Source organism: Odocoileus virginianus, chromosome 21 (genome assembly GCF_023699985.2).
Source record: "Odocoileus virginianus isolate 20LAN1187 ecotype Illinois chromosome 21, Ovbor_1.2, whole genome shotgun sequence".
NCBI lineage: Eukaryota > Metazoa > Chordata > Mammalia > Artiodactyla > Cervidae > Odocoileus > Odocoileus virginianus.
The window spans coordinates 50,352,567-50,367,028 of NC_069694.1; the positions used below are offsets into that span (position 1 = coordinate 50,352,567).

The 14,462-nt window shown below is 36.3% G+C and overlaps 1 protein-coding gene across 48 annotated transcripts in view; it reads left to right on the forward strand.

Annotated features, from left to right (window-relative positions):
- The window catches only part of ANK2 (ankyrin 2), a 687,657-nt gene that overhangs the window by 613,851 nt on the left and 59,344 nt on the right, over positions 1–14,462 (forward strand). For 23 of the 48 annotated variants that reach the window (XM_070452315.1, XM_070452319.1, XM_070452347.1 and 20 more), the window contains 3 exons: positions 662–806; positions 7,391–7,493; positions 8,194–8,297. In XM_070452315.1, coding sequence (XP_070308416.1) covers positions 662–806; positions 7,391–7,493; positions 8,194–8,297 — 352 coding nt within the window. Of the gene's footprint in view, positions 1–661; positions 807–7,390; positions 7,494–8,193; positions 8,298–12,552; positions 12,589–14,462 lie in introns of all 48 variants that reach the window. The other 25 variants (XM_070452307.1, XM_070452311.1, XM_070452318.1 and 22 more) reach the window with 3 other exon arrangements.

Sequence of the window (14,462 nt, forward strand, 5' to 3'; positions counted from 1 at the left end):
GTCATCTCTTTCTGCCACTGCTTCATTACTTAACTTACTTTTTCCCTGGTACTTCACCTTTGGGAAGCCATCCCAAAGCATCCTTTCTAAGCTCTGTAATGTTTTTAAAATTAAATCCCTGGTTGTTTATTAAAATGTCACAATCTGCCCACTTCGTTCTGGTGTTCTTTTCCCAATGTGCATATTTTGCTAATATCTGTATATTATTAACTCCATTTAGTACACTTCTTATTTGTTTTAGAGCAGTAGATATTTCTTAGCATATTATTGATTACATGAAGACCGTTAATGCTGGCTACTGTGTATAAAATTATTGAAACCACATTCAGAAGCTAAGTTGTACATATTGTACTAATTATTAGGTTAAATATAAAGCTATAAATCAGCTATTATGATAAGAAATGAGTAAAGAAAGATGACTGATATTAAAAGATTTCCAATTCAGGTAATTAGTTATTCTTGTTAAGTAATAGGAAAATGGGTCAACTATTGTTTCCCTGAGTTTCAGCACTTTGTAATTGCATGTGTCTGTTTTTTTCCAGTATGCAGTATTTCAGTGATGTCAATGCTATTGTGCTGATTTTTTTCACAATTATAATCATATTTTGTCACTGATATTACATTCAACAAGTAAGTCCCCATCTCTCTCAACTGTTTCAAGGTGATGACACAATGACAGGTGATGGGGGCGAGTACCTTAGGCCCGAGGACCTGAAGGAGCTGGGTGACGACTCCCTGCCCAGCAGCCAGTTCCTGGACGGCATGAATTACCTGCGATACAGCTTGGAGGGAGGCCGCTCTGACAGGTATTCACAGAAAGTGCTCCCTTTGTAATGATAGTGATAAAAAGAAGTAGACACGATCTTGACACTTCACGGGTATCCTATACTCTCAGTATTATCTTACTGCATCTCTAGCAACTTTGTGTCTGCTTTAAAGGAAACCAAGGCCTGGAGAGTTTAAGCAATTTAGTGGAAGTTTAACTTTGTAAGAAGCAGAGTCATGATAAATAAAGAGCTCTGAACCATTAAAGTATGATACTTTTAATCACCTACAACTTTTTCTGTAGGCAAATTAAAAGGATGGTTTTGCCTTAAGGGCAATCTTTACTCAGTGGCAGTTACAGGTACTCCCAAATCCCCTTGGAGTTTTTTGTTAGTGGAATCATTTCTGTGAACCAAATTATATTGTGAAGAAGGATTTAAAAATAACAAACTGAGAAGGAAACGTTGCCTGGACCTGACTGTTTGGAAAGGAATTGGAATAGACTTCCCCAAGAGCCTGGATACCAAAAGCAATTTGAGCAAAATCTGAAGGAAACCAGGTTTTATCAGCAGATCCAGGGAGGTTTACATTTTGTTCTGAAATATAAAATCAATTTTGGGGGGCACATCAGGCCATCAGGTGTTTATTCTTTTTTGAGACAAACTGATTAAGAACATTCCATGGTGCCTCATGGCTGCCAATTTAGGTTGTGTGTGATTATTCATACGATGTGATATCTTTTGCCAATCAATAATCTCAGGTTTATAATTTTAATATTGGCTCTATTTTTGGCTATATCCAGCATATGTGGAGTGTAAGAAATAAATACCTTAAAGAGTAGTCAGTGCTAAAGGGATAATTAGCAAAAACAAGCCTACCTTGGGCTTTTTCCTTGAGTACTAATGCCTCCCTCCTATCTTTTATTTTTTTTTTTTAATTCAGTGTACACATGAGTGCCTTTCGGGACTGGCTTTGTGGTAGGTGCTGGGGTACAAGGATGACTCAGATATAATTGCTGAGTTCCTAATCTAATGGCATGAGAGAGGGGTGAGGCCAGCGGTACCCACAGTGCCCCCGAATCCCTGAGGCTCAGGCTTCCCGAAGCGGGTGAGCCCAGGCCGAGAAGGAACGATGAGTAATATAGTGGTGAGGAAAGGCGGGAGGGCATTTGAATCTTTAGTGAGGTGAGCGAAGGCTTGTGGTGTGTGAGAGGAACAGTGTGATGCGGCTGGAGTGGCAGTGTGAAGGCGGGGAGGTCTTGTCTGCATTTTGGATGGCTCTCTCTGACAGCGGGAGAGAGGGTGAATCTCAGCGGCTTTGTCAAAGGGCTACCCCCTCTGGCAGTAGTAACATCTCAGAGACCATTGCTGCAATGTTCACTGGAGTAGCTAGGACAAGACTTGACCTTTTAACCTGGGTGGTGGCAATCCTGGAGAGAATTTTAGAAATGAAAAATTTGAGAACCTATCAGTGAGGCCAAACTGGCCAGATGTGGTGACAGATTTTATGAAGTGGGTGAGGAAGAAGAAGACCCAAGTGGCTGGTTGGCTGCAGTGACTTAGATGGAGAGGGTCCTTGGGATCAGGATATAGGAGGGGCTGCTCGGAGAGTGAGGATAGGGGGGCTTGTGAGGGGCCAGTGCTCTAGATTCTGAATTTTGATACACTGCTTAATTTGAGCCTAACAACCTGAGATTCTTGAAAGACTTTAAATTGCAATAAAATGTTTATGGCCTTGCAAAAATTCACAGTAATCTGTGAATAATCATATTACTGTTATCCAAAAATCCTTTTTTTTTTTATCAGCTTGATTTGTCTTGTTAAGAATAAGTGCTTAACTTGATCCTTTTGCCTACTTTGAAATACTTGGTAAGGAGAAAGATTTAGAACAATACTTTCTGTAAGACAAGTATCAGTGGTTTGGGGATTCTACCTAAACTGAATACTTCTCAGCTTGTAGAGACAGGGAATATGAAGCAATGAAGACATGATCAGTTGTCCGGGGTCACACTTGCATTTGTAAAACACGTGATGTGTTCATCCTTTCTGAGTCGGCGTTATAGTCAGCATTTCATTTTCATTTTCATGGTTGCATTTTTTTTTCTTTTTTTTTTTTAGTCTTTCTTAGCCAATTGAATATGTTATCTTTTTCGGTAATCATTTTTTCCTTCTCATTTCTTTATTTGGTGTGCTTTCAATAGTACCATGCCCAGGTAGGTATTAATTGCATAGCATGAAAACATGACCTTCCTGGATACATCCACATTTCCCTGCTTACTGCTCAATATATGTGTATTGTGTGTGTGTATATGTGTGTGTGTGCGTGCGTGCATGTGTGTTTTGGCAAGGGTTGCTTATATTCTAGAATTATGGATTTATTCTCAAATTAGGTTTTTATGTATTAAATTGAGTATCTATTAATATTTGAGCTAGAAGGGTTTTACTAGAATGAGAGTCTGTGACATGGCCCCAGCCTTTATTTTAACTGTCACAGCACCACCTTGTGGTTGATCAGACATTAGCATGGCTTCCCCAAAAGAAAGGTGTTTGTCGTGAGGTCGCTCAGTTGTGTCCGACTCTGTGCGACCCCATAGACGGCAGCCCACCCGGCTCCCCCGTCCCTGGGATTCTCCAGGCAAGAACACTGGAGTGGGTTGCCACTTCCTTCTCCAAAAGAAATGTGATTAGTCTATTTATAGTTGGAGATGATAGAAAAAATTATTCTGATGCCAAAAATGTATATGGATGCAGAGGAATAAAAATAGCTAAACTTTGATTACATTGAATAGGAATAAAACCGAGATCTGATTAGTTGGATTTTGTTTCCATTTTATTTTATTATTGCTTACAAATTAAAAAATGCTATTCAGAGTCAGTGCAGAACTAAGTAACAGTGAACCAGAGAAGCTTCCCCATGTATTAAAGCAAACACATTGAACTTGGGGATATTCACTTGTTATAATAGGTTTGAAAGCACCATTAATTGAATTTCTAATAAATCTTGCAGCTTACTAAGATAGTAATTATTATACTTTTCAGTGAAATTGCAAACTTTGATACCACCTAATATGTGTCCATAAGCAGCTGTATCATGGTGAAAAAGTATAAATTTAAGATCATAAAAATCTTTTGGCTCATTCTTTAGCTGAGCAGCGAGTAAGAATTTACACTTCTATAGATATGTGTTATTGCAAATTTAACTGAACAGCACCACCTCTGACCTAATTTTAAAAAGTGGCAATTCTGTTGCAAACTATTTGAATTTACTTGCAGTGTTTTAGGAGAAGGCAATGGTAATCCACTCCAGTACTCTTGCCTGGAAAATCCCATGACTGAGGAGCCTGGTAGGCTGCAGTCCATGGGGTCGCTAAGAGTTGGACACGACTGAGCGACTTCACTTTCACTTTTCACTTTCATGCATTGGAGGAGGAAATGGCAACCCACTCCAGTGTCCTTGCCTGGAGAATCCCAGGGACGGGGGAGCCTGGTGGGCTGCCGTCTATGGGGTTGCACAGAGTCGGACACGACTGAAGCGACTTAGCAGCAGCAGCAGTGTTTTAAATCAGAGTAGACATTTTCTGATCGAGAGACTTAAATTATAGTCATTATTCTAAAGGAGAGAAGAATTTTCTTACTCTTGAAATATTCTAACTTCATTGATTTCATTTAAGTAGATTCTATGATATCATAAAAAAAAGCAATTAGAACTATAAACATTGATTAAATACCAATTAGCATTTTAGAAGGCAGTAAACAGAGAGAGGGTAGAGATATTCGGACATATGGTTTTAACTTACTCATTCTCTTTACTCTTTCTAACTTCCCTCACTCTCTGTCTGTAGATCCTAATATCTTTTTCTCCCTACCCTAATCTCCTTTTTGTGATCATTTTGTCTCTTTCTTTCCTGTCTTCTCCCACTGTATTTCTTTCGTGTTTGGGCTCTAGGAAAGACAAAAAATAACACCAACATCCCTTTGCTCCTCTTGGTTCAAAACTAGTTGAAAGGTAGACCCAGGTATTAGGTCGATGGATATCAGTAATACACCTTTATTACTGACACATTGATTGCAGGATGTGGCTTTAAATTCGAGTTCCAAGGAACTCTTAAAAAACCTCATTAATAGCTCTACATTCACACCCAAAGGAGCTCTTAAATACCTCATTCCTAAAGCAGACACACCTCCACTGAGTTGTGGGGCTTCCCTGAGAGTAGCAATTGAGACCTGGCTGCCCTCTTTCAAAGTTTATACTTTTACAGTGGTGGCAGCCACGTCACTGGGTCTTAACTGAGGCATCCTTTTTTTTTTTTTTTAATCCATTCAGTTTGTGCCCATCCGAGCTAAATATCCATTTTCTCTTTGACACCTGTGTTTCTACTATTCCAGAGCTGCCTTTAAGGGTAAATTCTACACAGTGATGGAGTCTCTACTTGCTGTTATGAGCAGGCATTTTTATTCCTGCACTCCAGGGCCTGTTGATTCTTTTGTGCTTTTCATAAATCTAGCACTTTTAAATGTATAAATTCACTGTCTGGATCTATGAATTTCAAAGCCCAGGAAAGAGGCTGTGTAATTAATACATCTCAACCCAGTAGAACTTGATGGGGGAAGATGGAGGAGCCCATAGACAACATATCATTTCAAGAGGTTGACCTCTCTACTATTTTTCCCTTCTTGGTTCAATTCAAAACAAAATAAAAGAGAATAGAATTTAAGAGCTGTTGATCTAGTGCTGCCTGGAACAGAACACATACAAGTGAATCTTTAGCTATCTTTGTAGTTTAAAGCAGGAAAGAAAAAAATACTCAGTCCACCAGTTGAGACAAGCTTTTGCTGAGATTAAAGACCCCTGTCCCCAATAGTTTAATCCCCTTCCTATCCTCAATTTCAACGTCAGGCTAAGGTTACTCACAGTAGCCTATTTATGAAGTGCACCATCAAAATCTAGCTGCACAGCTGTAAAAATAGCTATAATATAAGCTGCTTCCCGGTGCCAGGACTTAAACCCCTGTGAATAGTTTGCTTGGCATCCAGGCTCCTGCCATGGCCGTGTCAGGAGCCTCTATCTTCCCCAAGAGCCTGTAGAACATAAGATTGTGTATTGACAAATTCTGTGTAGATTTAATTGTATTATAAACACACAGACTTATATAGGTGTAAAAACATAGGATCAGATACTTTAGCTTTTGATTCATGTCACTTACCCTCTAATATTCAGCATTTACTTTGGGGGCATAGATCTTACAGCAAAATAGGAGAAGACCCCAATTACTATAAATTATCTACCAAGTGATGATTTCCTCAAAGATAATTGGAGATTTTGACACCTCTCAAAGATGACAATATATGGCCAACAAACTTAGGTATATTTGCAAAAGAGAATAGTTTCTACTAATAGATCTGCTAACTTGATATTTAGTCCATAATTCTATAGCGCTTCACTGGCCAAATACCTACTAGCTAAAAGTAAATGAAATCTTGCTTCTATAAATACTGAAAGTTTGCCTATCTCTTTATTTTCCCCTGTGGGCCTTGGGCTACTATTTTGAATACAGATCTTTAATTCTTGGGCTAACATGTATAAAATATAGTTTATTTAAGATACCAGTGTATTTATCATTTGATTGTACAAATTGACTAGGAAGTAAGGAAATTGCCTCTATGCACATATCGAGTTTCACCCATTGCACGTGAGTATGTAATTCAGAACTCTGAAATTCAGATTTACCAAAAATATAAAGCATTGCTTATCAAGGCCTAAATCCCATTGTGAAGCCAAACCTCAGTTTTGCTCAGTGTCCGCTGGCAGTTCGTTTTCGTGCTGGCAGATGTGTGTGTGTGCGCGCGTGTGTTGTGGGTTGGTCTTAGAAACGCTTTTTTGTGCTCTTGCATCTCATTGCCACAGCAACCAGCGTTCTTTGGTGCTTCACTCACCACACACAGGACATGCACAGGGAACAGTGCTGTCCTTTGAAATACCTTTATTGGAAACACCAGAGACAAACAGGAGAAACACTGCTTCCACAGGAAGCATGCATCTGGCCACCATTCATCTCGCTCTGTAGCTTCCAGGGGTGTGCACCGACGAATTCAGTCATTCACAGCTGGAGAGGAGAAAGAGGTGTGGAGACAAAGGAAAAGGAGTGAAAATGAAACCTGTGCTTTCATTTCCTTCTCTCCGAGGGCTGTCTTCTACTCTACTAATATTTTTCCTAGCTGCAGGGAGATTTACATTTAACACAGATTTAAGCACTCTATCTTGGAATTACTTTCTGTGTGAATTTCTTATACTGGCAGTAAGCTACAGTTGCTGGTTTTAAAACATTTCGGGGAAGAAAATGAATCAGATTAGGAGTATCAAATTTTATCTTCTGGATTCCCTTGTGCCCTGGCCATTGAGTGGTAGGAACCAGTCAAAAGATGTGTTAGTTTAGTTGCTGGATGGAGAGGTGTGGCAGCACAGAGCCCCGTTTCCTTCTGCCACGGTTGCGGTTTATGTCCCCCTGGAAGTTGCACTGTTAGCTAATAGCACGCTTTTTTCACTCTCCTGCTCGGCTCATCATTCCATCCTCCCAACCCTACTACTGCTGTTGGTATATCACCATGACCTCCTGCCAACCTACCAGCCTTCGATCCTTCAGTTCTGACAGGTCTCACACCCTGAGCCATGCCTCATACCTGAGGGACAGCGCCATGATCGACGACACAGTTGTGATCCCCAGTCACCAGGTACGTGACTTTTTGCCTTTACCTTTCTGTTTTCTGGAGACGTTCTTAACGTTCTCTGATGTTGGAAATGTCTGGAGGAAGATTTTTTAACCTAAAAAAAAAAACCTGTCTTAATTCAGTCGATAAGCCTAGGATAAGAGATTTACAAGTTTTTCAAAAGCATAAAGAATGTTTGCTGCGTTTTTCAATGAGCAGAGTTTTTCTAAAATAATATACTACTTGTGTCTTCAGCTATGCTGGATTCTTTTATGAAGATTATATATAAAACTCAATTTCTTTGTGTAATCTCTATTAAAGGAAAATGTAAGGTTGGATGCATTTTAAAGTATAAGATAAAAGGTACAGGTTAAACTATGTCTCTCAATATTTAAAATTGTTTTCTATGAGAAAAGATGTAGAATTTGTTATGAACTTAATTTTAGATATGATTTTATCAGTCTTGACTGTATATAAGAAAGTAGATGAAACCTACATTTTTCAGAGACAACTACTCAAGTGTAACCCTACATGAATAATGTAATTTAAATTGGAATACATTATAAAGATAATATTTTAAATGCCTTAGTCTCATATCATATTTTTAAAAGAGTGTTTTTCCATGTAATACCACTTTCCTGTGATGCCAATTTTTGAAGTTCATATATTTTAATTTAATTGAAAGAAAGTCTTTCTTATTAAATCCAGTGTTCTTTGTGTTTAGGTGACAACTCTAGCCAAGGAGGCAGAAAGGAATTCTTATCGTCTAAGCTGGGGCACTGAGAACTTAGACAACGTGGCTCTTTCTTCCAGCCCTATTCATTCAGGGTGAGTAAATCAATATTATGTATCCAGATCAAGAGGTAAAAAGAGATGAGTGAAAATAACAGCTTTGTCCAGTAGCTTTAGCTCATGGCTAGCTTACAGGGGAAGTGACCTTTTTTAAAAAAGGTCATGCTTTATCCGCTTTATCTGCCATGGACTCTCTCCACACAAACAGACCAGCAAAAAGGGTTGAATTCAGCATAGAAAAACTGACCGTTGTTTTAAAATAACGCATAGAACTGCGTCAAATAGCTTGTTAACTAACCAGAGTATACCTGTGGCCTCCTTATTGTTCATATTTTTGTCTTTAAGATACATTGAAAAGAGGGGCAAGATCATTTGCTTTTGAAAGTTCTGTTTACTAAGATTAACTGACTAGTTTAATAAATGCCTTTCCTTGAATATTAATGCATTTAAAATAATGTTTACAGGAGTCTGAGTCGTATAGATATACAGAGGAGTTCACATGATGCTTGAAGTAGGAATATGTTAAAAAGGGAGATTTGAATGCAACCAATTAGGTTCTCAAGATGACTTTATCGTTTTAAAGTCATTCAGGTAATATATATGCCACTACTTAAGAAATGCTGCCTATTTATATTAGCTCATTAAAAGCAGGACTTTGAGTTAATGATTTTAAATATTCTTAAAGATATTCTTAAGTTAGAAGAATTCAATTATTTGGAATATAAATTCCTTAAGGGGTTTTAAATTGTAATACTCTTCGCAATTGATCTTTTCCTTACATTTTAATGGTTTCAAGTTGTACAGTAATTTCATAACTATGAATAAACTTTTAAAATGTTTTTCTTTAATTACTTTTTAAACCCTGCTCATATTTTATCTAACTAAATGTAATATTTTGATTTAAATTATTATCCCAAACTCCTTATCCATAATCCACAGAATGATTTTGAGTAATGGATCCTTTCTTGTTTTTATTATTCTAAAATATTCTCCTTTCAGGAAAACATTCTAAGATACTGTAGTTTAAAATTTGGGACTTCTTAATCTGATCTTCTGTTAAAGGCTCATAAAATTAGTTATTGAAAATAACTGGATATTGAAAATAATCATAATGCTCTTCTTTGTTAAATAAGTAAAAGCTAGTTCTTGATGCAAATGTTATTAAGGGGAATAAAAACCAATTAAACCTCATTCAAATTTACTTATTTTAAGTATAAAATGAGATAATTAAAATCTGACAGCTATAAGTGGTTCAAAAAGCATAACATCACATACTAAATTTTTCAACAATAATAAAAAAACCTTGGGCCTAGAGTGTTGATGGATAATAGATCAGAATTTAGAAACCATTATCTAGTATTTGAAGTCCATGTCCAGCCTACAAAGTGACAAGATTATTTTAAGCAAAATGTGACATAGAAAAATTGTCTTATTGCAGACCAAGATTTTAAAGATGCTTATTTTTTTTACTATGAAACATGATCACTGACTCTAATCCTCAACTCTGGCTGTACATGGCAATCACTTGGGGGCTTTAAAAATACTGATGCCCAGGCCCCAACTGAAACCAGTTATATCACAGTCTCTGTTGTTGGGGCCTTGGCATTGGTATTTTCTACAAGCACCAGTTGTCAAATATATTTGTTTTATATAAGCTATTAGAAAGGAACAACATTATGTAATAAAGCTTCGACTATAAATTTGACTTAGGTAATTAACATATGACTAGTTCCCTCAAATATCTTTTTATCCTTTCCATTTACTTAAGTATTCTCTCTTCACACACTGTTGACTTCTACAACACACCAAATTTTGTGCCAGGCACTAAGGAAAACAGATGAGTTAGACCTAGCCAGTACCTTTAAGAAACTTGCTGATATGTTGTTATTTGAATTTGGAAGACAGTCTCTGAAAGAGCAATAACGTGATGGTTAAGAATGTGCTTTGGAATCATATCAAACAGAATTCAGATCCTGGCCCTGACACTCAATATGTGGCACTGGGCAGGTTGTATAAAATATCTCAGTTTATTTATCTATAAGATGAATGTTATATTATAGAGTCCATAGGGGAGACTTAAGGATTAGATGCTTCTTAAGTAGTTAGCATTTTGCCTAGAAAGAATAAGTACTCAATAGATTTTAGCCATTAGTATTTATACAATCCACACACACATCTTTAGCAAGTTTTTAATTAGTGAAACAAAAGTATTCTGAATTCTCTAAATGGGAATAACCAATGTGATACAATTCATAATGGCAATATTTGACTTATTTTTTATCAGGTAATCTATCATGAAGTTGTGTCTCTACTATAGTATTTGAATGAACACTGCAAAAGATGACTCCAATAGAATGGATAGTTACCACTAAAAATTTAATATTTCTGAATGTGATGGTATTTGAAAGCTACTGTGATATTAATATAAACAGTATTCATTATATATCATATAAAAATGACTTCTTATAATTGTATTTGTTATACATCAGGTTCCTGAGTAATAGTTTTTATGTAATTTTCAAGGAGCTGAGTTTCTCTTTAATTATTTAGATGAATTCCTTCCTAGGCCACTTCAAAGCCTGCCCAAATTGTAAGAAAAAAATAATTTTTGATAGAGGGGATAATAAAGTTAGCTTTTATATGCATATGTCTCTAGTTTTGTGTATAATGATCTATTAGATTAAATGAAGAGATTTTAGATTAATAGAAGACACAACTTCTACCAGTAAGCACCGTTATTTCCTTTTACTTCTACTGTTTCCAATGACTAGTGTTCATCACAATAGAAGAAAAAGTATCAGTGATTAAAAAATCTCTTCTGACCCATAAATACAGCCATTATCTAGCAAAAGAAAGGCTGACTGTTAATATTTTTGTTGTTTTTAAAGAAGTTGCCTTACTGATTCACAGTGTGATTATTATTTCTAGTATCCTAACCATGATCACATCCAATGCAAGCTTGGACAAGAACTTAAATTTTACATTTCTTCCCCATTTCATTAAGTGCGTAATGAATCAACAGATGTAAGCCACAAATTTCTATCAATAGCTAGTTTTGTGACTCATTTTAAATATTATTTCAAAAATCTTTATTGTTACAGTTTTTTAATGTCAGCCAAGTGCCAACAAATAAATGTCAGTTCATGATGTCAGTTCATATATAAGACATAGTAACTAGAAGTCAATAGGAAAACAGTCTTTTATAGGTCTTCTTTTTCATAAAAACATGTTGAAGGTGGTTTTGCTGTGAACCTAAAACTACTCTAAAAAATATAGTCTATTTTTTAAAAATGTAAAGATGTTAGCTCAAATAGTGGAAGTTGATATTTGAAATTAAAAAAAAATATTTGAAATTCATGGAAATTAAAGATATTTTTCATTTGATGACATCAATATTTATCTAAGTACCTGTGGCAGTTAATTTAGTTGTTCATGTATTTCAAACATTTTTTTTTTAATGGTACATGAAGGTAAATTCTTTGGGGTGAAGAAAATTGTTTCATAAGCAGTAAAACAACTGTTTTGTCAAGTTAGGTTTCTGGTCCAAAGTATACATATATCCATTTGTATATCAGGTGTTGAAAACCCGAGTGGACTCTGTGAAAACATATGGAATGTTTTGAGGAAGAGCAGACTCAAATAGAAGAGGATGAAAGACAGGACTGTAACGTGAGATTAAACAATGTGACCAGTGAGGAAGACAGGGAATGAAAGTCTTGAAAAAGCACTAAGACTTCATTGCATAGTTTTTGTTACCTATAGTAGATAATTAATGTTATCAACTCTGCCTTATAGTTTATGCTACTGTTTGTCATTGGAGCTAATTTTTAAATTGCACCTTTTCTGTTTGCATTTCTTATGTAGCAGCCCAAAGGGCATTACCATTATTTTGAAAGTATTAAAAGTGTGAGTGAAAAGCTATGGAGGCAAAACTATGTCTATCAAATCAAAGACTTTTTAACTTTCATTATACTGCTCCTTGATGTTGTGTAGCTTCTTGGATATTTAGACTTTGAGTACCCACATACACCAATGTTGAATAAGGCCACAAATCCCTCTCCAGTGATTTTATATCCCAATTCCCTAACCTGGGAGTTACTCCATAGCCCCCATATCTGGGTCTTCTCTCAGCCTTTTCATAGAGCTGTATCTCATTTGTATTTCCATCCTTTTTTTCAGTGAATACGGTATTGGTATATGAATATTTCATTTGAAAGTCACTTCTGATTTCCTTCTTTATATTTCGCTTTATCCATTCCTTCTCTGTGCTAAAGTATCTATTCTGTTGCAGCCGCACCTCTCCATGTCTTGATCGTGACAACAGCAGGTGAACTTCCACATCATTCCTTCTCTGAACATGTTGCCTCCCCTCTTCCCCTTTCTCCATGTCCTTCTCCTTATACCTTGCCTCGGGATGCTTTAGTGTGACCATACCTAGCCAGAGAGAGCGAGAGAGAGAGCACACGAAGGAGAATGATTTATTGTCTCCATGCCATGACCATTACTGAATTCCCCATTACGGTACAGGGAAAGTGGATTTTTTTTATGTTGTTGGAAATAAGTGGGGTTATGCTAAAATGAATGTAGACCTAATGTAGAGGCTGTCTTCACCATAAGTCTCCATATCTGTGCTGCTTTCCAGAGAAAAAGGGCTACATAGAGCTGAAAGATGTCATTCCCAACAATTATGCAAATTGGTTAAGCTATTTTCAAGTTATAGTAAAGGTTATGATTTTAAGTGTCACTTAGGAGAGTTTTTTAAAGCTATAGTCTAGGTGAACCAAAGGCTGAAAGTTTATTAATACTGCACTTGCTTGCTAGTACTGCTTTAAATGCAACTTTTGTTATTTTGGAAGTTGTACTATAGAATGATTCCAGTGTTCTAAAAATATCTATGACTCTATGTTATTTTGATAAAGTTATTTTTTAAAGTTCTTATCAGACTACTGTTTATAGTATTTTTATTGTACAGTCATCCATCAGGATACTGAAGATTGTCTACAAATCAGGCAATTTTCAATTTTGACATATTTATATCCATTTTTTTACTTTGTCTGCAATACCCACTAAATATTTTGTTTCTATTCATGAACATAGTGATAAATACATTTTTGTTGATTTTAACAGGTTTAAGTCACCTTATTTCAAAGCTATTTTTCATCAGTTTTTCCGTTGACGGAATTTGGAAGATTAGGAAGAAATTAAGGAAATTATAGAGGACAGGGAGCTCACGGTACGGTTTTCTCACAGCAACCCAGAAATCAGATTTAATTCAAGGCCCTCTTGCTATGTATGTGTGGATCACTGAAGCACCCTGATGACAGACTTTTTCCTATTTTCACTCAATAACTAACTCTGAATGCTGCGATCTCCTCCCCATCCTTACCCCATGGTCCTGGATGAATTAAACGTAAACCTAAGGATTCATAACTTTTGGGGTGGAGGATATAGTCCTCAAAAGACCAGAATCATTGTTTTCTGCTGCCTCCTCTGAAGCATGTATCTGTCTAGCTAATCAACTACATATTCCTAGGCAAGTCATCTGCATAATAATGGTGGATTGCTTTTGTTTTATTCCTTTTAAATTGTGATAACACTGTATCTCACAATTTAGAAAACTTCAATAAGGATTTCTACTTTGCATGACTGCTGAATTTCCTTTGAAGAGTAAGATAAACAATTAAAACCAAGTATGTTATGTGATGTTTTTTTGTCTGTACAGTCTGAAGTCAATGTTTAGTGTAGTATGTGTATACATTTTCTGCAGAACTACTCTTGATTGTTTTAGCCATACAGCAAAAATAGTATATATTTCTTGGAGGAATAGCAGTTTGTTTTTCAAATAGAAATGCTTCTAGAACTTCTGAAATGGAACATTCCAGTAGGTCAACTAACCTAGTTAGAATTTTAATACCAGAATGCCACATTAGAGTTTGAGTTTAATCAAAATCTCTCATTTTGGGGATAAGAAAACTGAAACCTAAAGATGTTAAGTGACTTGCCGGAGGCTACAGCAGTAATTCAACACAGGGTTAGATCTCATGATAGATCCAGGCTGGAGCCAGGAAAGAATGTGGTACTTGTTGAATTATCTTGTGCTCTGTAATAATAGTGTTTTTTACATCTTCTTTAGTGCAGTTCATAAACTAATCAAAACTCCATATTAAACTACTTTAGCAAAGCTCTGGGTTCATTGTAGAT